At 38.1% G+C, this 26,227-nt stretch overlaps 1 protein-coding gene and 1 long non-coding RNA gene across 7 annotated transcripts in view; one reads left to right on the top strand and one right to left on the bottom strand.

Annotated features, from left to right (window-relative positions):
* Rbms1 (RNA binding motif single stranded interacting protein 1) overlaps window positions 1-26,227 on the top strand; it is a 202,044-nt gene that overhangs the window by 146,255 nt on the left and 29,562 nt on the right. For all 6 annotated transcript variants that reach the window (XM_077802667.1, XM_026393084.2, XM_026393082.2 and 3 more), the window contains exons 3-4: window positions 13,803-13,861; window positions 18,382-18,473. In XM_077802667.1, coding sequence (XP_077658793.1) covers window positions 13,803-13,861; window positions 18,382-18,473 — 151 coding nt within the window. The remainder of the gene's footprint in view (window positions 1-13,802; window positions 13,862-18,381; window positions 18,474-26,227) is intronic.
* LOC113185840 (uncharacterized) overlaps window positions 1,895-26,227 on the bottom strand; it is a 91,344-nt gene continuing 67,011 nt past the window's right edge. The window contains exons 2-3 of the long non-coding RNA XR_003301173.2: window positions 14,469-14,605; window positions 1,895-2,059 (exon numbers count right to left, since the gene is read on the bottom strand). This is a non-coding gene — a long non-coding RNA (uncharacterized LOC113185840). The remainder of the gene's footprint in view (window positions 2,060-14,468; window positions 14,606-26,227) is intronic.

Here is a 26,227-nt window from a genome sequence, read left to right as displayed (position 1 = left end):
AATCCAGACTAGGAAGTGAGCTGCAGTTTAAGGTCATTCTCTGCCTTCTCTCTGAGGTAAGGTGTTTTTGAGAGGAAACAAGCAGGGCTTGGAGCAATTAGTGAGCCCAGTGTAGGCCAGGGTGTTAAGGGGGCAATTATCACCTTTCTCTGGATGTGGTTTCGAAAAGGCATTGGCCTGTGGAAAGGTCCCAGGCTGGCCTGGCGGTAATGGACCCAAGTGAAAGCGAGCACATGTTTTGATAAGCTGAGCTCTGAACACTTAACTGGTGGGGAAAGGTACTTCATGTGTATTTAGGACTCCGACTTTTGTTTTACCTTTTTTAAAACAGATACCATGTTCCTTACAAGAGAATAGGAATTTGTATTATTAGGCTCATGATACAGAGTATATGTATTGTGTATTCTTCAAAGGAGCACAGGAGAGAGAATCATGTTTTACCCCTGCTTTAACTGCAGTTGAAAGAAGACCCACCGCCCTTTCTGCCTCCACACTCATCATCACCCAGAAGCACCTGGGATACAGTCTACAAATAGTGAATTCACCTCCATCTGGGTTGCCCTATACCAAGTCCCATTTTAATGCTGAAGATGGTACACTTGCTCTTTAAAGTGTCAAGAATTTTACACTGACTTTGAAAGAATAATATATGTAGATGTGTGTGTGTCCACATGTTATAGATACAGATATAAAACTTATGTAAATGAAACTCTCAGGGCGGCATTCCGATACCATGTCTTCAGAGATTTTTCTAGCATCACTGGGATCTGGATTCCCTTTTGAGGAGTCACTTCTTATAGGGTTTAAAGGGCCTTTCTTGGTGTCTATAAAACACTGCATTCATGTTCAAGGCACATTTCATCTTGATGGTCAAAGCATACAAGGTCAAATAACCCTAAACAAACCATCCAAAGCAGCAGGAAGTCAGGGAAGATGGGGGTTGTATTCTGCTGCCTCAGCAGGATAGTTACAGGAGGTACCACAGACACCATTGCTGATAAACATGCCCACATCAGCAAGTCCTGGAGGGAACGAGAGGGAGGAGAGCCATCAGAAGCCATCTCCTTGTTAGAGTTGTTTTCATTTGAACTTCTGTTTGTGGCATGGTACATTCATATACGTTTTGTTTGGGGTTTTTTGTGAGTTTTTATTATTATTTTATTTTGGTTTTGTGTTTCTGTTTGGTACTGGGGATTGAACTCAAGGGTACTTAACCACTGAGCCACATTCCCAGCCCTTTTTATTTTTTTATTTTGAGACAGGGCCTAGTTAAGTTGCTTAAGGCCTTGCTAAGTTGCTGAGGCTGGCTTTGAACTCCTAATCCTTCTGCCTCCTGAGCCACTGGGATTACAGGAGTGTGCCATTATGCCTGGTATATATATGGTTTTACAGAATTTTATTGGGCTGTTTTTGTTTTTTTGTGTGTGTCAGTTTATAACTGGAAATCAAAACAAATTGAGCACTCTTAAGTTATGGTTATTCTTTTCCTTGGTAATTCTGTACACATAACCCTTATTCTTGTTGACATTAATCGTGTTGATCATTCCATTCAGCCTCCTGCTCAAAGTTGGGCTACCAAATCCATGCCCACCAACCTGTCATGTCTTAGTGCTTCCCATATTTTTGGATTTTAAGGACAGTAAGCTAAACAAAAAATAGTGTTCAGGATCCAGTATAGAGTCAACATTTTATTTTGTCAAAAAGAATACAAACTGAGGCAAGTTCCATCTTTCATAACCAGAAAGGCCATTTTAATATTAAAAATGTCAAAGCTACACAATCACAGAATTAATATTTTGACAGATTGTACTTATTTTTCTGTTTACCACTGATCCCCACCAGTGATCACCTCCGCCCAGGTCAGTTGATGAAACACTGCCATGTAGCACCAGTCTCAACCCACATGCTCGGTCACCCAGCTCTGCTTGAAAACTTCCCTGGCAGCAAGCCCCACTTCTTCTCCCTGAGAAAGGCTTGCAGTCTCCTTTCCCAAATAGGCATCTGCAGGCCTTCGGCGGTGCCGTCCTCCAGGATACAGTTGTTAGACCTTTGCTCATCCCTTTTGACAGAGTTCAGAAGACCAGGTTAAAGGAGATATTTAGAATAATTATATTCAGTGTAGAAAGTACTCAATGAAAACAAACTATCGGTACTTGTTTATTTATTCCTCCACCCCTTTCTTTTGAATTTCTTTGTCAGGCACTGTGCTGAGGCCAAATATTTAAAAAAAAAAAAAAAGTTCCAAGAATGCACATCCGATGGGGATGACAGCCGTACAGGTAGTGTAGCTGCAGTGTGCTTGTTGGGTGCTGCATCGCACTGCCATGGGAGGAGGCTGCTGTAGGCACAGTGCAGAGGCAGGCAGCTCTTAGCTGTCAGAAAAGGCTTGCTGCAGGAGGCCTGGTGGAGGGTGCCATTAAATGGAGTCTTGAAGAATGACACCAAGTTTCCCAGGTTAAGTGACATCATCCACAGCAGGAAATGAGGTTGGACCCTGGCAAGCTGGATCTGTGTTCATTTGCTAGGGCTGCCTTAACAAAGTACCACTGGGTAGCTTAAAACAACACATTTATTGACTCCAAGTTCTGGAGACTTAGAAGTCCAAAATGCAGGTGTCAGGAGGCCCTGCTCCCCAAAAACCCATGGAAAAGAATTCTTCCTTATTCTTGTTAGTTTGGATGGTTTGCCAGCAATTCTTGGTGTTCCAGACTTAGAGCTACATCCCTCCAATCTCTGCCACCACATGGTTACTTCCTATGTTCAGATTTCCCTCTGTTTTTTTCCACATTTTTTTATTGGTGCATTATAGTTGTACACAATGATGGGATTTGTTACACATTTATACATGCACACAATATATCAATATGATTTAGTCAGTATTACTCCCAGTATTTCCCCTCTCCCTCCCTAGATATCCCTCTTGCATTGAATTAGGGCCTGCCTGAAGGGGCTCATCTTAACTTTGTTATATCTTCAAAACCCCATTTCCAAATAGGATTACATTTGCAGGTCCTTGGATTTAGGACTTTAACATATCTCTTTCTTTAAATTATTTAACCCATAATAATGCATGTTGGGGGATGATGAGCATAAAGACCAAGAGCATTACTTATTTCTATGGTCAGGGTCACATATTTGTCTCAGTGCAACCTAAGTTTTAGTTATTCGGAGAACTTGAACTTGTACCTAATTGAAACGGTATTTTTAGTGAATGAGTCAGGGGATTTTTAATTTGTACAGTTGATTTTGCCACCTTGGAACTTAGCTATATAAGACTTATTTTCCCCAGTTAAATACAGTATTTGCAATGGCCAAGTATTCACTCTAGCTTGTTGAAATAATTTCACACTTTTAATTCTGATGTCTTATGTTCAGTATGCCCTCTAACATTGGGACATGTATATATTTGATAAGTGTACCACCAATTACTTGATTATGTCATTGTTTAAAATGTTTTTAATAGTACTATCTAAGAACAGAGCCCTGCAGCACATAACTACAATCACTAGGGACTGTGTTCCATGTAACTGACACTGACCAACTCTTTTGAACTCAGGAACTTGTTCAACCAGTTAACATCCATCCAAACAAAATTTTCTCTTTTCAGATTTCTTCATCTAAGAATAATTATATTTTTATTTAGCTCAAGTCAGACAATAATATGTATAATTCCCAGGCATCCCTGTCTTCCTCACCACCCCCCAAAACAGAACTAAGTTTAATGTGTTTAACTTATTCTTAAGGACTTCTGTGGTATTTGTTCTTTTCATAAGTCTCCCTAACCTACAATTTACTAATCTGCTCAAATTTTGCTTCCAGCCAACATTACTTTTACCCGCCTTTAGTTTCTAGAATCTGCTTTTTTGTTGTTGTTCTTTCAAAGTCTCTGAATGGCATTTTGCCACCCCTTAGCACCTGTCCTGTTATGCAAGATTTGGAAAATTCTTACTGACTGGGTCATGTAGATAAGAAGCACTTTTAGCCCCAGCTCCATCCACATCCTCCTCACTTGCAAAGAATAATAAGAAAAGTACCTTCTGGAAAATTTAGTAAATTCAAGCTATAGTGAAAGTGAGACAAATTTCCTTCACATAGGGATATGGTAATTGTGTAAAATTGATACTAAAGCAATTTTACAGCATTTGGTTCTGTTTAGTTACATTCTTTCTTACAAAGACAATTCCTCTTTGATTTTAAGTTTTAATATTGTAAATTTTTAGATCTGTACTCCTGTGCCCTTGGAATGAGTGCTCATCTTTATCTGCAACATCTTAAGGACAGGGTGGTTCAGAGACAGACTAGTAGGAGATCAATATGGAAGCCTTTATTTATCCTTCTCCATCAGATCTGTCCTTAGAACCACAGCATAGAGGTTGTCAAGAGTGACCTTGGAGACATCAGCCTGCTGGCTGGCTGGTTAACATTCCCTTGCTTAAACAGACCAAGTGTGGCTTTTACTAGTGATACATTTATGTCATATTCCCAAATTTCTTAGAAGTGAAATGAGTTAAATAGAACATTTTTCTTGTCAGTCTACTCTGAACCTGACTTTTCAAGGTTGTGGGGCATTCAGGATTTATTACGTTTTTTTTTAAAAAAAGGGATGGGCTGGGTCTGGAAATCTATATGCCAGGGCTGTATTTTGGATCAAAGCCAGCCTTAGTGTTCAGTCTAGGAAATGTCCAATTTGACTCCTGCCTTTTTAGTTTGTGTCAGAATCAAAAGAAATTTCCAGGTAATTTTGCACACTCTGTTTTAATAGTTTGAGATAACTCTGCTTTGCCTTGGAGGAGGACATGCTTAGTTTTCTCAGTCACGCTCTTTTTGTTTTGCATGCTGCAGTCCTGTATGGATTCGGCATTGGAGGGCAGTGCAGTCAGTCAGTTTCTGCACATTCTGACTCAGTTCTTTGGGGAGGAGTACAAGAGTTCCAGTTTTGATTTCTTTTACAAAGCACACCAAGTTTAGAAGCAATATGGGAACAAAAAGTCTTTGGGGGGTTTCCCCCAACATTTTACAGCTTTCTTTTTAGTCCTAATTTTGAATTCCATGTGAAACTCTGAAATTACCTATTTCCTTCTTATATTTTTATAAGCTAAACTGGGATAAAATTCAACTCCATGTCTATTTTCCAAGGCAAAATGTAGCATTTCCCTTCTCCCTACCAGTGTCCCTTAACTCCCCACACCAAACACTTTAAAGGGGGAAAAATTATATTCCTGTTCCTATTTTATGCATTCAACCAATATATGTTGAATGGCTAATGTATACAAATAACTGTGCTGAAAATAGTAGTTCTGTTTTCTCTCAACATTTTGCACCCTAGGGCCATGTTGATGTTAAGGTAAAGAAGGTAGTCTAGTTGAGTGCTCTCAAGTGATTTCCTTACTTGGGGAGAGGGTGGGAGAAATGGATAACATTGATTAGTCACTGAATATCTATTATTTGTGAAGCACTGTGCTAGTCCCTGTGACACAGATGTTATTAGACTCCTTTACTGATGAGGAGACTGAGATCAGTCAGCTATACCAAAATCACGGAGCTGGTATTTGGCCATATTACCATTTACAAACAAGTTTCTCTGTAACTCTGTTATCTTTCCATTGTAATTACTTATTCCTTATGAACAAAGTGCTGCATAAACACTAGGGTGAGATTATCAAAGCCAAGGAAATACATTGTAGGTTTTGGTTGGGGTAGGGAGAGAATTTAAATAATAATAAATGTTGATTCATAAATTGAATTCAGGAATAAAAAATAGTTTTCTGTAATCAAATTACCTTTGCTTTAAAAGTTGGATGTTAATCAGTATTTGGGACATTTAGGGATTCATTTTTATGATAGATAATATATATTTTACTTGCAAAATCCTGGGTTCCATTTTCAGCATATGTTATTTTCCTTTTACATATTAGTACTTGGGAGCACCAATTTAGGTCTGGCCTTCAGTGACTGCATCCTTAAGTGCTGCAGTACAGTGACTTGTGGTAAAAATGTTGTCATAAGATAATGTAAATGACCTTTGGTGTGCTATGTGCTCTTAAAAGACCATAAAGTAGTGCAGAGCTACTTTACTTTGATTGCACATCATAATAGAATGGATACTGAACTATAATAGCAAACCTGTGTAGTAAGTCTAATGTTTTTATAGTATGCTTTTATTTGGCAGAGAGGCTAAATGTTTTACATAGAACTTGTTTAAAAAATACATCTTGGCCATTTTTAACAAAGTAGTTGTAATGTTCATTGTATATAAATTTTTTAGTTCAAGCTGTACATGGAAGAAACAGCATCAGTTGTTACCCTTGTCTGCACTTATAATGAATTCACCTGTCTAATTCAGGAATGATGATAAGACAAATTAGCAAAAATGGTTCTAAATTGAGTGAAAAAAGATTTTTTCCAAAATCCGGGTGAAAATGACTGATTCCATTTGTACTCGGAGGATGTATTTATCTTAAAAAATTTCTATGTTGTGGAAAATTGAGTATATAAATATATATTTTCCTTTGAAAAAAAATGTGATATATTCTCCATCAGCTCACATGCTAGCCATGGGTGACACCACATGAGGACAGTCTGAGCATCTGTTAAGTCATTTCCAGTCTGCAGGTTCTGGGTCTGTCATTAAAGCCAAAATCACTGTCATTGCAGGACAGCTCAGAAAAAGCAAAGCTGGCACATACATTTCCCTATTTTCTGAATTCACAGAGCAAGCCAACTGGCTTTCCGTAGCATAGATATTATAGATTATTTTTCTTAGATATCAAGTTGAGCATTTAAGTCTCCTTAAGAGAAGCCCTTGTCTTAAATCTCCTCTGCCCTTTAGAACCTTTCCATTCTTTCCCAGATCTTCTCATCCCTGCATTTTAATTTCTTGAACATGAATGTTATTGCTTGGTTACAAACAGCAAAAAAAAAAAAAAAAAAAAAAAAAAAAAAAGAATAAAATGTGGCTCTTCTCTTTGCTAATCCCAGGCCACAAGATTTTCATTAATCTTGCTAAAGTTATGCTTTCATCATTTTATTCTGCAGTTGTAAAATATCCCACCATATTCTGTTTCCTCTTTCTTTTTCCTGGAACTCAGAGCCCTGAAGGATCTTTTCAGGCCTAGCTTCTGTTACTCCCACATAGATCTGCATAAGGCAGATTCTTCTGTTCATTGTCCCCCTTCATAGGCAACCAGAATTTATGGTTTCCAGTCTTCTTGTTCAGCTGGACCTTCTGTCTATGTTTATGCCTACCTCTGTATAGCATTCATCATACAAGGTCTTATATTTTTATTTCAGTACTAAGATGGTTTTTAATACTAAAAATTCTTTACATTCCTCCAAAGATTTTTTTCTCAATGGCAGATATGATACCTTACACATTTTTGATAGGCCTTGTATGGTGAAATACATACCATAGGAATGCTGTAAATATCAATTAGTTGATTTCATGATTGGATCTCTTCTTTCTTGCTACACTTCCTGTGATCCACTCACCTTCAGCACCAGGCTTTCAGTTGTTTCTGACTTTAGGTCTACAGTAGCTTTTGCTGCCAAGTATTCACCTGAGACCCTGGCTTTAATTCCATTGCCTAAGATGTAGCTTCCTGTTCCGCATGCACTAGGAATCATTTATTCACAAGGTGCACGCATATAGCAGAGGAAGGGGTGGGTGTCTAAGAGTTTAGCCACAACAATGAATGGGAGGAAGAATGGATTATCTTTGTATGGCCTTGATATTTTTATGTCTTAGAATAGTCTTACAGAAACTGTGTAAATTGTCAGGGCAAAAGAGGTTACAAAATCGATTCAAAATGGATTACGTTATCTGAAATTTTCCTTTGCCTTATATCTCATCTTCAAATGCTTTCTACTTCCTATACCAAGTAAATGAAGACAATAAAGGGAAAGGAATTGTACAGGGTAGTAAGGAGTCAGAAAGTTTGTCTCCAAACTTTTCTGTGTCAGCTAAATGGACATAATTTATACTTTGTTTTCCTCCTTCTGTTCAGCCACTGTTAAAAGAGAGCTACAGCAAATTTTAGAAACTCCCCTTTTCCAGAGAGGCCAGTGAAAAAATAAAGTAGCAAAAAAGGTGAGCTAAAAATCTGTGTTCAGTATAGAATCAGGTGTAGGTGTTTGGGTGTGAGTGTGAGGATCTGCTGCTTGTTTGTGTGTGTATGTATTTTTTTCTAACAACTCCAAAGTAACAAGAAAAGTTTTGACTTGTCCCCAAATTCATGTCCACAAAACAGATCCCTGAATTTGGCTTTAAAGCTTAAAAGGCCTGTCATGCCCCCACTCCTCCCTAACACTTATATTGGACATCTTGTTCCAAAATAGACCAGAGTCATGTATCCAAAGAGTCTTGAGGCAGAGATAACCCTTTTCTGAATGTCATCAGCATCTGTCTTAGGAACATCAGCTATAACAGTGTGCCCTTTCCTTGTTTGGAGGTGTGCATGTTCAAAGTGGAATTGCTTTGAATCTGTGGTTGGTGATCAAAGTTTCTGTAACTGTCAATATGCATGGCCTTTAAACTCCAAAGCAAACTTCCTGCCTTGCATCTTTGCTACTTATTAGCTATGTACCCTTGAGTAGATTCACTCTGCCCCCAAGTTTCACATCTACAAAGTGAAACTCAAAAGAGTAAAATATGGACCTACATCACTTAGAACAATGCTGACATATAATAATAGCTGTTGTAGTGTAAGGCATCATTTTGATTATCCCCCTGAATTAACTCACTGGTTCGTCAGCTTTCTGATGTCCTGTCTTTTTCTTTCCTTTCATCCCCTGTCTCTCCTTGCTGAGCATCATCATTTGCACTGGCACAGCTCATGAGATGCATGAGTCCCTCTTTGTCCTTCAGGAGCACTTCTGTTAAAACAAACAAAAATCACCACCCTCTGGGCTTGAGCAATATCTGGCCCTGTCCCAAACTTGGAAGTGTCCTTTTATGTTTACGAGTATACATTTTTTCTTACATTTGTTTTTAACACACTCAGTGCTTTTTCAGGTTTAATAATGTTCATACAATATTCCAAATGTAACACAAACACTGCAAGCATGCCTTAAATGAATTTTACAACGGAAATGACCAGTGTTAAAATTAAAATAATTTATCGACCATTATCGCCATCTGTTGGTGGAGGTTGGAGTGGACTCCGCTCTGCAGAGCCTTGGTTCACTGGGAACATTAAAAAACTGCTAGTTCCTTAATTGGAGGGAGGGAAGGAGAGAAGTAGGGAGAGAGAACATGTGCTCACACATGTTTGCACACACACACTAGGTAAAATCTCTAAGGACATGCACCAACGTTCTTATCTGACTTTAGGTGATTTTAGTTTTTTCATCTTCTTTTCTGTGTCTTCTAATGACAACTGTATGCATTACTTTCACAATTAAAATAGATTAACAAGAAAGGTAGAATTTAGGAGGAACTAAGTAAAGGGGGTAGAGGAGAAAATTTAGTTTATTTTAATAGATACAAACTAAAATATATTTGATTTTATATGATAGCAGATGAAAGAGGAGATTAAATGGAAAGGGAAAGAAATAAGAAAAGTTGTGGTGCAGACTTAAAAAAAAAAAATTAGTAGATTCTAGCAAAAGGTTTTATCAGCCATGTTCACTTGGACCAATAGTTCTAAGTGTGAGTTTTTACTTGTTATCCTCTCCCTTTGAAATTCTAATTATTCTACAATCATGTCTCTTAATTACTCTTTATCCTTTTACTGCCAGAGCTTCCTCTGGAGTGGATTATCTACTCTTAGCAAAGAATATTGTAATCTGGGTAGCGAGCGCTGATCCGAGCCTTGTTACTTTGAAGCTGGATAAAACCCAAAGAATCTTTATAGACACATTTATTTCCATAAAATTCTACCACTTGCTTTCTTGGGGATGCACCTCCTTAGGGTCCTTAGAGTGTGAATTCTGCAGGTGAGGAGACCTTTTTGCCCCAGTACGTGTATGTCCCTGTTTGTTCATAATGGCTTTCTTAAACAAATTAAGCTGCAGATAGGAACAAGGGGAGGTGCAAATCTGGCTACTTTATGAATTTGTGCCCAGATGTCTGTTAATCTTGTAGGCATTGATGATTGACAATAGAATTAGACTAAATGTTAATTCTCTATAATGCTCTTCCCATTGTAAAATCTTATTGCATGTAAAACTAGCAAGGAGAGATGCTTTCTCTCCCTCTGCAGAGGGAGACCAGACAATACTGTAGCCTAACACCCCTTATCCTGTTCCTTAAGATGCCATTTGATTGATGGCTCTTCTCCATAGCCTGGATCTTTCCTGGCCCTTTTCTTCTGCCATCAGAACCACTTGTTCTACACTCTGTTCTCATAATGAGGTGACTGACTCATTTACTGAGCTAACCAGGGCCTGAGTGATTTAGTGTTTCATCCTCCAGCTCTGGGGTCTGTATTTTGATGGGAGCCTTTTGCTTGTGAGAAGTATGACTGAGTGGACAGCTCAAAAGAGAAGATATTTTTTGAGCAGAAAGCCTTTCAACACCTCCAGGTAACTCCAAATAAGCAACTTCCTGCTCCTCTTGTTCGAGGAAGCCAGCATGGACAGAGAGATTACTGTTTTCTAACTTTCTGTGAAATCATGCTTTCTCAGTCTTAACCCACAAATCATGATGGAAACCACAAGGAAAATAAAACTGATAAATTTCAGAAATCTCTCTTCTTTTCTCTTTCCTTATCCTTCATTCAATCATGAGCCACATTTTATTTCTTAAGATTGAAAAATTGCTTAGGCTTCAAAAGTACATCATTTCAATCCATAGTAGTCTAAGAGAACATCTTTTCTTTTCTCCTACTAAGAGCAAAAAGGAAACATTGTTCCTCGAGGAAATTTTATAGATAAATTACAATGAGAACTTGGATACTGTTCATTTTTGAGCTTTGGGATTTTAGGTAAGATCTTCGATTCAAAACTTCTATGAGTTTTTGTTTACCCATTTGCAAAAATAGGAATAACAACACCTAACCTCATAGATTGAGAAGTTAAATAACATCACACATGCAGAGTACCTGGCACAGTGCCATGAATATAACTCAATAAATATAATCCCCTTTTGGTTTCTTATAAAATAGCCAAATGATTGAGGAAATTAGTAGTGCTCTCATGGAAAAGATAGTGTTTGAACAGATAGTTCAAAATCAAGCATGGGTGGAATGGAGTAATGGAAAGATGGTAGAGAAGGGTTTAAAGTGGTGTTTGAGGCAAGTTAATGCAGCAGACAAGTCCTCTTGGAAAGCCAGAGGCATGGAGAAACTATTCAGTGCTTTTTGCAAAAATCTAGACATGGTTTAAGGAAGGAATACATTTTGGAAACATATCAAAGACAAAACTCAGAAGAATTATTGACTGAATGGATGGAGGAATGATTGAGTTGATGCTGTGTGAAGGACCCTGAGCTTGGTGGGCGATTGGGAGAGTAACTATGCTATTGGGTACAAAGAGATACGGAGAGGAGACAGGAGAGATGTGTTTGGGATGCTGGCATGGATAGAATTTGTGAAATGATGGACATGAGATGATATTTAACTAGATATTTAGGTATCTTAATGAAACATTAAGATATTTTTAAAAGGTGTAGACAAAAAAAAACTAAGTTTTGATGGGATTAAAAGCAAAAGAGTAGGAAGGAGAAATGGGCATCATCAGAAGAGATTCATTACTTACAATTGTAGCACTAGGTAAATTTTCCAAAGGAAGGAAGTGTTGAGGAACAAATATTAAATTTGGTGAAAGTTTTCAGCTAATGAAAGAGAGGAGGAACTTGAATGGACACAGAGTCCCTGAAAAAGAGCAGAGAAAAGTGAAATGTGATGCACACCTGGGTACCAGGCCCAGAGGCAAAGAGAAAGGTACACTTGGCAGAGACTCGGACATAAGCACTCATGTCACATGTAGCAGAGGTCAGAGAGAGCCAGAAGCAGAAGAGTATGTAACATGGATTGAGTATCAGTGCTACCAAGAGTCTTTTTCTTCTTTTCCTACTCCCACACCTCATGTCTGTCCCTATCTTTCCCATCATTAAATGTTGGAAAGCATAACCAGAGGGTACAAGGCCAACCTTGTCATCTTCTGAATGTCCTTTTCTATTAGGTTGACAAAGGGCTCTGAACCGTGTGACCTCAGGCATAGTCTCTGAATCTCTGTGACTCTCAATTCCCTCTTCTAAATTGGAATCATACCAGCATTTTCCCCTGCTTTTGGAAAAGTGTGTGCAGGGATAGAATCTAAAAATGCTTTCATTGTAGACTTGTGCAAATGAGAGTGCTGGTAAGTTATCAAGCATATAACCTAGGTAGATAGATGGTTGCTAAAAGATTAAATTACTTAGTCTTATCATTTGTGGATTTCTAAAATTATTTTGAGTAAGCTTAGTGATCTGTGTTAATGTTGTTATATATACTCAGAATCTCTACAGGGAATTGAAGGTGTTTGTGCACCATTATGTCTCTCGGTTGTAATTGACATTTGAACCTTAAATTATCTTTACTTTCATGCCTAGTTAGTAATCATCTGACTACATGATTACACAGAATGAAAATAAGGAAAATTAACTGGAGGAGTGAGGTGGCTCAAGCCATTTGTTTTTTCCAGATGAATACATGTCAGCTGGTTTCAATGTGTATAAAATAGATGTTTACAATATTCAAGGTGGTTTAACATGTTGCACAGATACTTGGGTTTCCTAGAAATTTAAAAACTTGCTTTAGTCCTCAAAAATCAATCATGAGAAAGGTATAAGAAACCAAATGTGAGACTATTTTAAAGTTAACTTGTGAGAAAATAGAATTTTGGAATTTACCACGTACAAATGAGGAAACTTGCAATTCAGATACATGAAGTAAGATATGTGTTTCCCCAAGTTTTACTTTGAAAAATACTTCTTAAAAAAATTTCTTAAAAATCAAAGATTTTTTTCCCCTCGATTTTTCAGAAGACAAGCATAGTCAATGATGCTTTTTCTCAAAGTTTGTGCTCTCAGAGGGTGTGGGGTGAGATACACATAATTAAGTTATACAATTTCTTCATTTTCAGTAGGCGTGCACTAAATTTTAGTGTTCTGCATTTTTTCCATCTCCCCCTTCATCTATAGCACATTAAGGAATTTGAACATATTTCTCATACACACCCTCATAAAATGAATGATTAATCCCTGGCGCATTTTTTATATTCTTGATTATCCATTTCTTACACACATGTTACATGCACGCATATTAGTGTACTGTATTGTTATTAGAGTTAGAAGTAGCATTAGTAAATAATTTATGGATAATGACAGAAGTCTTTAGTAAAAATGAAAAGACCTATTTTATTATTGTTAAGTGTGTTAAACTTACACACAGGCCCACCAGCCCTCTGTGATGTTCTGTGCAGCACTGGCTGTGGAATCACCAGGCATAGAAGAATGCAGCAGCTCTCCACCATTATTATTTCATAGAACTTCAATAATTCTACAGACTTGTATTTGACCATAGACATAGTGTTGGTAGAAGCAAATACTTTCACAGAATATATTTCCTGTGTTTTTATATCAAGATTGTCAGATAAGTACCCGTTCTTCAAAGCTAAACATCAAACTGTAACCCAAAGATTCAGAAGGGAAGACTGGCCGTTCCCTGTTTTTAGTTAAGGGTTGAATTTAGAATTTCCACGGCTTGCCACTTAGTAAAGAATATTTTGTACTTTAAAGTTTGCAGGTGTTTGAAAAGTATGCATGTTCTTTAGATTTAGACATTAATAAGAGTTCTTTATAACTTTTTTTCTTTCTTTTTCAGATATGGGAAAATAGTTTCCACAAAGGCAATTTTGGATAAGACAACGAACAAATGCAAAGGTATGTTTTCGTGGCTGAATATTTGCTAAATCATAACTTTGAAAAATGATGGAATTTTGAATCTGATCTTAGGTTACCAGATTACCCCCCATTTTATTCAAAATCAAATCTCATGTGTCTCCCAGTTTCTGTCTTGCACAACATTAGCACACTGCTTACGTTTGTTTTGTCCCTGGTTTGGGTTTTGGCTGGAAACTCAACAGCAACTTGCAGTTTGCCAGATTTCCAGATTTGGCGCCAGTAGAGTTAACATGCAAAATACTAGTTGGCATTTAGCCCCTACTTTTAAAAGGGGAGTAGAGTTTAGAAAATAGCTTTTCTTTCTTGAGCCTGAGGAGATTAGAGCTGCTTACTGAAGACCATTGGACTGTACTAAAGAACTGAAAAGATTACATATTGTGCAAATTGGCTCTATTAATTAGAATAGAGTAGTTTTAAGCAGTACTTAATTACATGTTTCAATACTCCCAATTGTTCTCTGCTGAATGCCTGTTGACAATATTGGCAGCGGGGAGGAGAGAACCATTTTCACTGACCAAATTGTAATGGGGAGGGGAGGTCATGCACCCCTTTGAAATATGCTGCTGCATTAATTTGATGCACTGACCTTCAGTTTTCCGTGTAATTAGGATGAGCTCATCCAACTCCATGAGCTGGAAGAGGAGGCGTCTGCAGTAGGCAGCTCGGATGCTCTGTGCTTCTGACTTTTAATGATCCAGCATCTTAACAATAGGCATGTGATTTCTAGGAAAAGGAAAGAATGGAGTCAGCTGACTTTGAATCTAACTACTGACCCCATGAATTGAAATAAGGTTGACAGGAATAGGCAGAGAAGGCAAATCTCCTCATTAATTAGACCCTAGTTTTTCAAGTAGTGGTGACGGGGCAGTGGCTTAGTACAATTTGAAAAAGGCGAAGAACATAAATGAACCCTATAGTAGGGCCTCTCCTCTTAAGCCAGCCATTTCCTTTAATCTAGACTTGAAGTGGTCCATTGTATTTCTGTCTCTTCTTCAAAGTGCCTAGATTTAAAGGAGCTATTGTGACAAATATCTAAGCCCATGTTTAATCAACATAGCACATTAAGGCAATTTTGTGTTGGGACTGTGCTTTATGTAGAGTAGTACCCCATAAATATTTAAAATAAATTAAACTAGAGAGAGTTAACTTGTAGACTCAAATACATACACTTAGTTGCCACAATTTATCTTATTTAACACTTATAAATGATTTGGGAGAACAGAGACACAAAAAAAAAATTTGGTTTTATAAAAAGTAGACTTGCTGGCATAAAACAGGAAACTGATCAACAGTTTCAAACCAAGAGAGACATTGCAGTAGATAAGTGGTTTTGGCCTTATCCTACCTCCCCCTCCTTTTCTTCCTGGCCTAACAAGAAATCTTACAAGGCAGTTCAGTTTGCTGCAAAGCAGAGCTGCCCTAGTTAAGTGAGGGAGAGGACCCAGAGTCCTCTGGTTGCAAAACCACCACTGTACACTCTTCTCCAATGACAGCCTATTTCCTGGAAGCCAACACTCTACAGTGCCCATCATGATTTAGAAAGGGTATGGGTACAAATTAACTAATGCTACATCTCCCATATTATTATAATGCATAGCCCTAATATTTGGAATGGGTCCACAGATAAGTGAAGAGGCTTATGGGGCTTCCAAAGAAAGGGAGGTTGTAATTCAGAACTGACTGTACGTACAAGTCCCCTGGAGAGCTTCCCGTCACCTGGGCTTGGGGAGACACTGCCACTGTGTGGGCAGTGATGAGACCCTGCAGGGCTCTGCCTTGAGCAAACTTCCCAGCACTTGATGCCAGCAGATACCTTGGAAAGGAGGTAGAGGTAAGAATAGGAAAGCAGAATGAGAGAGTTTATGGGGGAAAAAAACGTTAATAATGTTAAGACAAATAAGAAATAACATGTAATTTAGCTCATAATAAAGTTAGATGACATGCTACCCAAAGCAACTTACAATGATAGGTAGGTAGGTAGATAAATATAGGATAGTTTGATTGAGAGGTGGATATAGATAAATTAATACATGAGATTATAGAGCATTAGTATAAATGAATGGTGCTTGTATTATATATTAATTTTTAGAGATTAAATATGAGAATTATAAGCATGGAAATAAAAATTCATAAAAGGTCATAGGACATTTTGTCATAAATCATATTTTGGAGCCTCTTTGGACAAAATTAAGCTAAGGGATATATCAAATCTGAATAACATGTGCCTTAGTTATTGAAAATTCAATTGTTTAATGTTTCAGTTTCTGTCAGAATTTGGCCAACAAGAGAGATTTGAAGATTTACCAACACGGTTCTATGTGGCGGTTCAGGGCAGAACTTCCAAGGGATTGATTATGTATCTGATCATTCATACATGGCTGCACATGGACCAGAACACACACACTTGTAATCAGAAAGGGTGAGGGCAGATCAGACCAAGAGGTTGGAGATTATATATGTAATAATCAGACCAACAGGAAAAGCTAAGGTAGGAGCAGAAATTGAGAATACCTGCTTATTGTTATTTATTGCAAATAGCAAAATTGGTGGAAAACTTTAAACAGCCACTAATAGAAGCTATGTCATTTGATGGTCATGGCCATGTGTTCATTTATGACCTGCTGAAGAGTGCACACATGCATGTGCATCCATCCTCAGAATACGATAAGTCAGCATTAACAGCAAATTTCTCAATAACACCCAAAATACATTTAATCTGATCTCTAACCTAGCAGTTGAGTAGCATTCTCTACTTTGGCCTCGATCAGCCTCCTCTTCTTTTCCTCAACTTGGCTATTTCACTATTGTCTAAATCGGGCACAATTTCAGTCCAATTCTAAGTACTACAAGGAAGCTGCATTAACATTCATCTCTCCTGAAACATCTCTCTGTAATCGATAGTCTCTCTACTCTATTTCATTACAACTTATTTTGTTACCAGGCAATATTTTTGGTACCAGTGCTACAAACTAGACTGTTTCTGAGGCTTTCTCTTTGACCACATTGTTGTGTGTTTGTCTATTTTGACACTAGCACCATGCTATCTCAATTACATATCATTTCTTCATAATATGTGGAAATCAGTGACAGACTGACTCCCCTTCCACACAACCTCCACAAGGTACTTTCCTTTTTCAAAATGTATTTACTTTGAAATTAATTTTATAATAATTGATATGAGTCCCAAGGGAGACTCTGGTACTTCGTTTGGAATCCTGTTCCTTTAAACAGTATACTAAATATAACTCAACCTTCCCTCAATCATGGAGTTACCAGACTGAAAGAAAATCTACAATTCTCTGTTTTAATACAGCCGTGCTCTCAGGATCTGTTGAGATTCATGGGGCTGCTTGCTCGTATGCTGTGGAAGTCCGGCTCTTTGTTCAACTTTTCTCTTTTATTGTTTGTTGTGGTTTTTCACAGCTAGGTGCCTTCATCCATGTGCTTGCTTTGTAGCCCTATCCTCATCAGAACCCCTTTTTGACTAATTTTCTGCTATGATTTCTTGTGGCCTGAGAGAACAGATGACCAGCTTGTTAAAAATGTGAACCTATGGATAAATAAGCTTTAGACCACAACCTCTTATAGGTGGTTATTTGTTTTTGTGTATGTTGCATTTTGGTTTTAGACTTTAGGGCATGAACTGCTTCAAATATTTTAGGTATCTGGAAGCATTTTCTTTCCCTCTTTCTTTTGAAGAGATACAATGAGCTGTATTTTAGGTAAATAGTACTTTTAACCAGTTACCAAAATTTAGGTTATCTTATATTTGGGGTATCTGATGTTGGTACTTATTTTAATTTTGAAAAGTAAGGTTCTACAGAATAAGCATAATTTTTGCCAGGCATGGTGGCGCACACCTGTAATCCCAACAACTTCGGAGGCTGAAGCAGTAGGATTGCAAGTTCAAGGCCAACCTCAGAAAATTAGCAAGGACCTAAGCAACTTAGAACTTGTCTCAAAAAAAATAAATAAATAAAATAAAAGGTTGTGAGGGCAGGCCTGGAGATGTAGCTCGGTGGTAAAGCATCCCTGAGTTGAATACCCAGTACCAAAAAATAAAGAAGAAACAACATAATTTTTGCTGCTGTCATTTGTCAGCCCAGTGGGATGGCTCTTATCTTCATTACCACATCATTAAAAGCAGTATTTCTCTGAAGTTGTTTCCTGCCCCCTCCCCACCTTTTCTAACTTTGGTTGGCAACTGAGATGTCATCGTTTTCATAGTAACCATAGGACACCTAAGAAGATCTTGCATGGGACAAAGCCAGTTCTCCTCTCCACACGGCACACACACTGGGAAGGGAGGCTTGTCCGGCTCAGACTGACCACCAGGAGGAAGAATTGAGGATGTCACTGCACTGCGGCTGTGAACACCTGTGTCCTTTCATGGTGTTTTCCATTTCTTTTGTCAGAGCAGAGACAAAGTAGAGTCATTCTTCTACTTTTCACATAATCATAAAATAATGACTTAATAAAAACTGTGATCTGCATTTCAGGTTATGGTTTTGTTGACTTCGACAGTCCTGCAGCAGCTCAGAAAGCCGTGTCGGCCCTGAAGGCTAGTGGGGTTCAGGCTCAAATGGCCAAGGTGAGTCAAGCACTCTGCTCCTGAAGCCTCTTCCTGCACCATTCCTCACTCCCTCTGTCCCTGCTAGCCACAGCTCCTGCTAAATATCTGTCCTGTGTCTCCACATCCTCAGCAGTAGTACTCTGACAAGTATTATATATTCCTCATAATTTACCATGGGAAGGAGGATTTATAAATGCATACAATTCACATAGTAAATTACATAACATGTAAATAAATTTTTAAAAAATTTCTCAGGGTAAGGAATGTGCCTGAATGTCCAAGGATTACAAAATGGAAACCATAAGTTTCTTGCTTAATGAATAGCTTAGTACAGTACACATAGATGCTAATTACTGTAAGACATAATGTTTCCCTTGAAAATTTTTTTCTTTTGACAGTTCCTCTCCAAGTTTTTCCCTAGAATCTACAATATCATAATTTAGAAAGGTGAATTGAGTTAACCAGCCAGTTATTGTCCCTTTCTTTTCATATTATGCTCTTCATTGAAGATAGTTTAAGATGCCCAATTCCTTTTTCAAAAGACATGCTGATGCCTTAGATTTGATGCACTCCGGAAGGGTGACCATCCCTGATCTCAGTTACACAGACAGGTGCAGTCATGATCACAAAGCTGAGGAGACCTCCAATTGTGCTCCTTCCTACTTTCAAATAGTTTTTCTTAATAAAATGATTGTGCCTAAGATTCAGAAAAGAGAAGAACCTATGAAATGGCATGGTTTGTATTCTGTAACAGACCTTCTGAAACTGCCAAGTTTCAAGTTTGAAAACAGATATGACAGCAATTGAAGATCCAAAGACAGGGAAAAAAATCTACTTAACTACAGGTATATCTTCATAATTGCATGTAGGTACTAGCTGTAAGCGTATAACTCAAGCTTACATTTGGGCAGCAAAGACTTGGGCATAAGTGTCAATTCAGTCAATGTCACTTTTAGGTTATATGCTAATAGCAAGTACCTATAGTGCAGTTATGAAGAGAAGTCTGTAGTTACATAGATTTTTTTCCCCAACTTTGGATCTTCAATTACTGTAGGATCTGTTTTCAAACCTGAAATGTGTCACTTTGATATTTTAAGCATTCTTTTCAATTCAAAGAGGCAGCAATGTTATATTATCTGGCTTCATGAAATACTGAAAAAAGGAATTTTCTACTGTCCTCTGCTACTTCTAAATAGTAACAAATAATCATTTTCATTTCCTAAAGAGCACTCCCATGTCCATAAGCAAAGGTTTATTGAAGTTAAAAAAAAAAAAAAAAAAAAAAACTCTGAGAAAGAAATAAATTACCTGCTGAGACCTAAAAGCCAAGTTACGGCTTAGACTTTAGCAATTACAGGCTACTGAAGAACATGTGTGCAACTACCAGGATAGAGGCTTACTTTGAATGAAAGAATGGACATAGATACAGATTTTAGGAATTAATAGAAGGAATCACATTTTAAGGTAACCTTGCCATAGAATGTTTTTAAAGCTTTATGTTGAGTTGCACTTACTTTGGATTTTCTTGAACTCCAGAGTAGAAGTTAAACAAAACTATATATAGTAAGCATCATGGGCTGGGGTTATGGCTTAGAGGTAGAGCGCTCGCCTAGCATGTGTGAGGCACTGGGTTCGATCCTCAGCACCACATAAAAATAAAATAAAGATATTGTGTCCATCTATAACTAAAAAATAAATATTAAAAAAATAGCAATGATGACTTTTAAAAAGATTTGTCCTCCATAAAGAGTAATTTCCTGTAATATTGTTGAAAAGCAATGAAATTTTAAGTATATTGTAAATATGAGATACCAGCTTTGCATCATGATTGGCACAATGTTTAATCTGGCTCTGTAAACAGTGAGCAAATATTCTGTAAGCAGGACTCTTAGGGGTTCATTCAGAAAACCACTCTTCCGTCCTCCACTCTGTCTGTTCTACTCTTCGAAGCTCTGGTTGGATAAAATCCAGGGCAGGTCCCGTGACTTTTCTTTATTTCAAAAAAGTCCCTTCACTTGCTTCTTTCATTTCAGGTCTTTCTGGTTGATTTTAGAGGATGGTGGGTTAGAATGCCTCTTTATTTTTCATGTCTAAACTCCATGAAACACACATATCCTTTAATACATTTCCAGGCACTTCTGTGTGTATTTACATTGCCCAACCACAAAATGATATTTTAGACAAGTCAATGTATGGGGAAAGCCTTAAGTTACATTTCAAATAGAATTTGTCAAATGTTAGGATCTTGTGGAAAAGCTTTGAAAGCTGCTGAGAGTCCACAAAAGGGATGTTGTGTCTTGCATGTCACTGTTGCAGAAAGACATCACAGCCTATGTATGTAACAACTATTTGCTGACAACTCTATTGATTATCTGGTGACCAGGAAGCAGTGTCTTGAAGGTTTCCGTCCCCACATAATCATTACATGTGTATGTACTCATGTAGATGTGTGTAATGAATGTATTTAGTTATAATTTGGGGAATTTTAGGACAGTCAATTTAGTTATATTTTAGAAGACTGGTTTGGGTTGTGACTAATATGTAATACATTATAACTTGCTTATTTAAAATAATATGAAATATTTTAACGTTAACATTTGGTTAACTTTTTGATGCTGAATATCTGGTTTTCAAAAACCGATTGTTCTTTATATTAAGTGTTCAGTGTTTCAATATCCATCCCTGTTTGACAAATTCTGAGTGTCGTGTAACATCAGAGTCTCTCCACCTGATCAGGTCTGTTCCAAACAGCATGGTTGCGGTGGGATGGAAACATGGGTGCTTCTCCTGCTCCCACCCCTGCTGTCAGCTCCCTATTTGCAGCTCCCTAACCCTCCAGGGTTGGAGTAGCAGAGGTAATCTGGTGTTGATTTCTCTGGCCAGGCAGCAGACTGATGCTCTCTCTCATGGAATGCTTCTGGCATTTTTCTTAGTTTTTACCCAACCCCACCTTTCCTTTCAATCTGATCTTTCCCCATAATCCCTTGAAGCTAGAGAATACGTGTCCTTGGACTGGAAACCTCAAATGGAAGGCCATCCTCAGCACCATTCTTCTAGGACTTCCCTGTCCCCTAACCTCCCTGGGGGCTATCTAACACAACCTGGAGCCAGCTCTGCCTATGGGCCTACTTCTGATCCACCTTTGCCGGCCATCTGCAGTCAAATAGTTTCTTCCCAGCCATACCTGTAGCCCCCTTCAACCAGCATTTCTGCTTCCAGATTACTCAGCTTTTGAGTGTGGCATGGACCATTGTATCCAGCAAGCCCATGGGACACAGACCAGGCCTGCTGATTGGTCTGTTGAAGCCCCTGCTGCTGGCCAGATAATGAGAGGGAAACAGCCCATATATTGAGACTCACAGCACATGCACCTTTCTTTCCACATAAAGCTTATTTCCACTTGTCCAATCTCTTATAGACAGACAGGAAGCAGTGTTCACATAAGCATCCCAAACCAGTTCTCAGCCAGTTCCTTGAAGGCTGTCTCTGATTGCCTGGTTTCTCACTCTGGAATGTGGAAGCACCAGACACCCATTGTTTTGTGGCCTCAGTTGAATCAGAGTTAGAAAAGGGCCTTTTTGTCAGCCTGTTAACAAAATGCAAAGGCGATTTTGAGTGCCCCTGAACACTTGCCCTAGGATCATTTCCAATGCCTGAATATTAAGCAGCATATTAAATATATACTATTTTGAAAAATTCTTTACAATGTTTTTAGTCAACATAGGACTGGGTGTAGATTTGGTACTACATGTCATATCCATGGTGCACTTTGAATGCCAGCTTCCCCATGGGTTGATAATGAACTCTGTTCAAAGACCTCCTTGGTAGGCTTTATACTGTAAATTGGCTAGGAGAAATGATCCCTTCCTCCATCATCTGTGGGGAAGACCATTGTGCAGGATTAGAGATGCTGGCCATGTGCCAACATTTTCCATAGTATGAATTTCTTCAGGTCCCTGTAGAATGACTGAGTTTCTTTGATCTAAATTCTTTTTTACTATATCTTTATAGTTTAAAAAATGTATTTTATAATGCTAGCAGATCTCTTGTTCTGTACCATAAATTCAAGGGTTTTGCGAGTCCAAGTTTGGCTTAGCCTCTTTGTTCTGTCTTGATAAAGGAGTCTTTGGCGTGCATCTTTTGGGGAGAGGATTTTTAAAGGAAGTTAATCTGGCTCCTGTGCTTGAGTGACAAAGGCCTGTCACTGTCCACTTTCCTTTAGTGGACGAATCAGGATACACCTATATGTTGAAAATCCATATGTTAAACATAATCAGAAAAAAATAAGGGCCATTTTGGTGAGAGAAGGGGAAATGCAATGTTTGGCATGTTGATTGAGTTCAGAAAGGATCCCACAGATGTTCAAAACTGCAAATTGAAACATTAGAGACCAGGGATTTTTTTAATTATTCATGTATTTTCGATGGCTTGCTTGGTCTTTGCCACGTGGTAATATTATTTTTGTTTTGTTAATAATCAAAAAAATCATTTAAGTGAGAGGGGAAAAAACTTCCTTCTGAGCCTAGGCAGTTATTGAGAATTAAGAGAGAGATTTTAGCTAGGTGCGGTGGTTCTTGCCTGTTATCCCCACAATTGGGGAGACAGGAGGATGGCAAATTTGATGCCATCCTCAGCAACTTAGCAAGACCTTGTCTCAAAATAAAAGTTTAAAAAGGCCTAGGGATGTAGCTTAGATATAAAGCACCTCTGGGATCAATCCCCAGTCCAAAAAGTTAAAGGGGGAAAGGGACATTTAAAAATTATATTCATGGAGTACCCTGATGAAACGTTTCAAATAGAAATGGCCTTGGGCGTTTTGGAAAGTCTATTTATGTTTAACTTGGGAACTAAGATGTAAAATGTGAATAAACGTCAATGATACCTGTTAACAATGTGACTTCTCTAAACCTTTGGTACCTTCTGAGGCCTGCTGGAGGTCAGCAGATCATTGGGTGCTCCTTGGCTGATGGGAAGCTTGCACATTTTTCTCAATAAATGGGTGGTCACTGAGCAGGAATTTAGTCCTCACAACACCCCTAGTCCACCATGCTCCAAGCAGTTTGCAGTCACATGCCCGTGAGTGGCTATCTGCTGGTTGGTATTCAGTACAAGAGAAAACAGATGTCTGCTCTTCCTGCCAAGTCCCTTTCTTGCATTTTAGGAACCATTCCACACGCACAGGGAGGTTTTTGTTAATTTCTTTCAGATGATGACTGAGTGCTTTACACCATGTGGGACCTCTAAGCCCCGCTTTTCTACTCAAGTGAACATTAGTACCCATTTATCCCTCTCATGGCTGATGTGGGATCTAGTTTTCCACTTGTTAGAGAGGCCCTTGAATCTTTTCCGTGTCTAGGGACATAAAGAGGCCGTTGGTCCCACTTTTGTTTAGCCACCTATAATTGACAGAATACATTTATTTTTCAGACATAGCAACTTATTATTCAGACATAATACAACAGTGTTATGGTTGTTGCCGATTTTAGGGAGACTAAATTATCCTCAGTGTGCAAAACAACACCAGTGACTGAAAATATTATATGTTCCATTCACAATGAATGTATGGTAAAGAACACACAGACACTTTGGGATTAGATATTTTTGTGGCTTGAACTGCCTCTTGGAGTTTCTCCCCATTCTTTGGTGGTTAGTTTGTTTTTTAACTTTAAAATTACTCTAACATAATGGGTAGTATTGAAAAAGAAATATAAGTAATATTAGCACTAACGGTCATCCCAAATGAAGAAACCTAAACAAGAATTGTTGCTGTTGAAAACAAACAAAAAAAAGTCATAGGGAATATTTACATCTATTTAGATCACTCTCTTTCACTATATCCAAGAAAGAACTAAAAGTCCAATTTCTTTCTGGATTATGATTCTAAGCAATTTTTTTCTTCGTTGATAAACTTCCCATTTGAATCAAGGCTTTGTAGAATGTGAAATATTTTTATTACTAACTTCATAGATGCAAGAAACTAAAACACAGGTTTGGGAAGTACTTAGTATCTACGTTGTAGCCTCACTCTAAAAATTACTTCATTTATAACAAATTCTCCTATGAGCACTCTTAAACATTAGTCATTGAGAGATCTTCATGATTATAATTTTAAAAAGAAAGTCTATAATACACATACACATAATTTTGTAAGTAACATTTTTAAAATGCTATATTTTTGTATAAAGAGTATTTTGCCCTTTGATTAAGGAGTTTTCCACTTGCTTCTGAATCTGACTAAACATGATTCAAAAATCTAAGGTATGTTGGTTCTCTGATTCCCTTGCTCTGTGTCTCCAAAGCCTCCCAATTTTTCTTTTTTTTTTTTTATTGTTGGTTGTTCAAAACATTACATAGTTCTTGATATATCATATTTCACATTTTGATTCAAGCGGGTTATGAACTCCCATTTTACCCCGTATACAGCTTGCAGAATCACATCAGTTACACTTCCATTGATTTACATATTGATATACTCATGTCTGTTGTATTCTGCTGCCTTTCCTATCCTCTACTATCCCCCCTCCCCTCCCCTCCCCTCCCCTCTTCTCTCTCTACCCCCACTAGTTACAAACTACAGTTTGTCCTTCCTCCTACTACTCCTTACCTTCCAGAAAAGTGAAAGATAAGAGAAACATGGTTTATCTTACTGAAGTGTCAGTGTTACTCCATGATATTAGACCAGAAATATTTTTTCTCTGTTAAAGCTCAAATTGTTAAGAAAAAAAAAAGTAAAAAAGCAATATTAAGATAAAGCACAGGATTTCAAGGAAATTTTCCAGCTCTGGCAAGGCTGCTTTGGCTTTTGCTCATGGACTCTTCTGGATACACATTCTCCTTGCCCTTAGCATTCCTTATGTGGGAAAGTCTAAGCAGCAAGGGTTGATACAATAAAACCAAACTCTTAGATAGCCTTTCACAGTTGGTTTCAACCTCTTGCCTTCTTCTTGTTCCTCAATTCCCCTTTTCTCTCAACAAAGTGTCCCTCAGCACCACTGTCCTCCCATCTTGACTTGCACACATCTTGACTTGCACACATCTAGCCTTCACTATGTGTTTCCATCTCCCCTGTTTAATGGGAAGCTGTGAAAAGCAGGACTAGGTCATAGTTATTTTATAGTGAGAGTCTGTGAAGTGTGAAGGGCACAGGAAATGTCCTTGAGCTCATTGAAGCCACAGGTTCTCTCAAGACCCACCCTAAAGACCAAGAACTCTGTGCTGGTTGGTGCAGGGCCAGATTTCTATACCAACAAATACTCACTGGCACTCCAGGAAAGCCTCAGAAAGTTAGGGGAGACTAAGGCCAAAGGGAGATGGCTAATAGAGGAACTGGACAGTTTACTGGGTTGGTAGAGGTCTACATTGGAAAACGTTAGTACCTAAAACCATTTCTATTGATTTTTTTTCCCTGTTTTGGAACACTGTATATATTATTGTCCTATATCTATTAAATAAATCAGTTTTCAAATTTGAAGACATTAAAGATATACTTTTTAACGTAAGATAATCAATAGTACCACCCTGAACTCATCCAAAAACCAAAAAGACGGTTGCCATTTTATTTAGCCTGTGAATAGTTCAAGATGGTGAGTGTTCTGTTTGCTATTGAGCATTTAATAGTTTTTTAACTTTTTCTTGGCCCCACATGGCCTGCTTACACTGCCTTCCTTGGTAACAGGCAGTTGTAAGAACAGTACTTATTGGTCATAGTTGTAATCTTTGATAACTTTAGTTCTTGGAAATACCAGGGCATTTACCTAGGTACCAGATCAAGT

Source organism: Urocitellus parryii, chromosome 1 (assembly GCF_045843805.1).
Source record: "Urocitellus parryii isolate mUroPar1 chromosome 1, mUroPar1.hap1, whole genome shotgun sequence".
Taxonomy (NCBI): Eukaryota; Metazoa; Chordata; class Mammalia; order Rodentia; family Sciuridae; genus Urocitellus; species Urocitellus parryii.
Note: the sequence above shows the minus strand (reverse complement) of the source record. Positions and strands in the feature narration are given on the sequence as shown.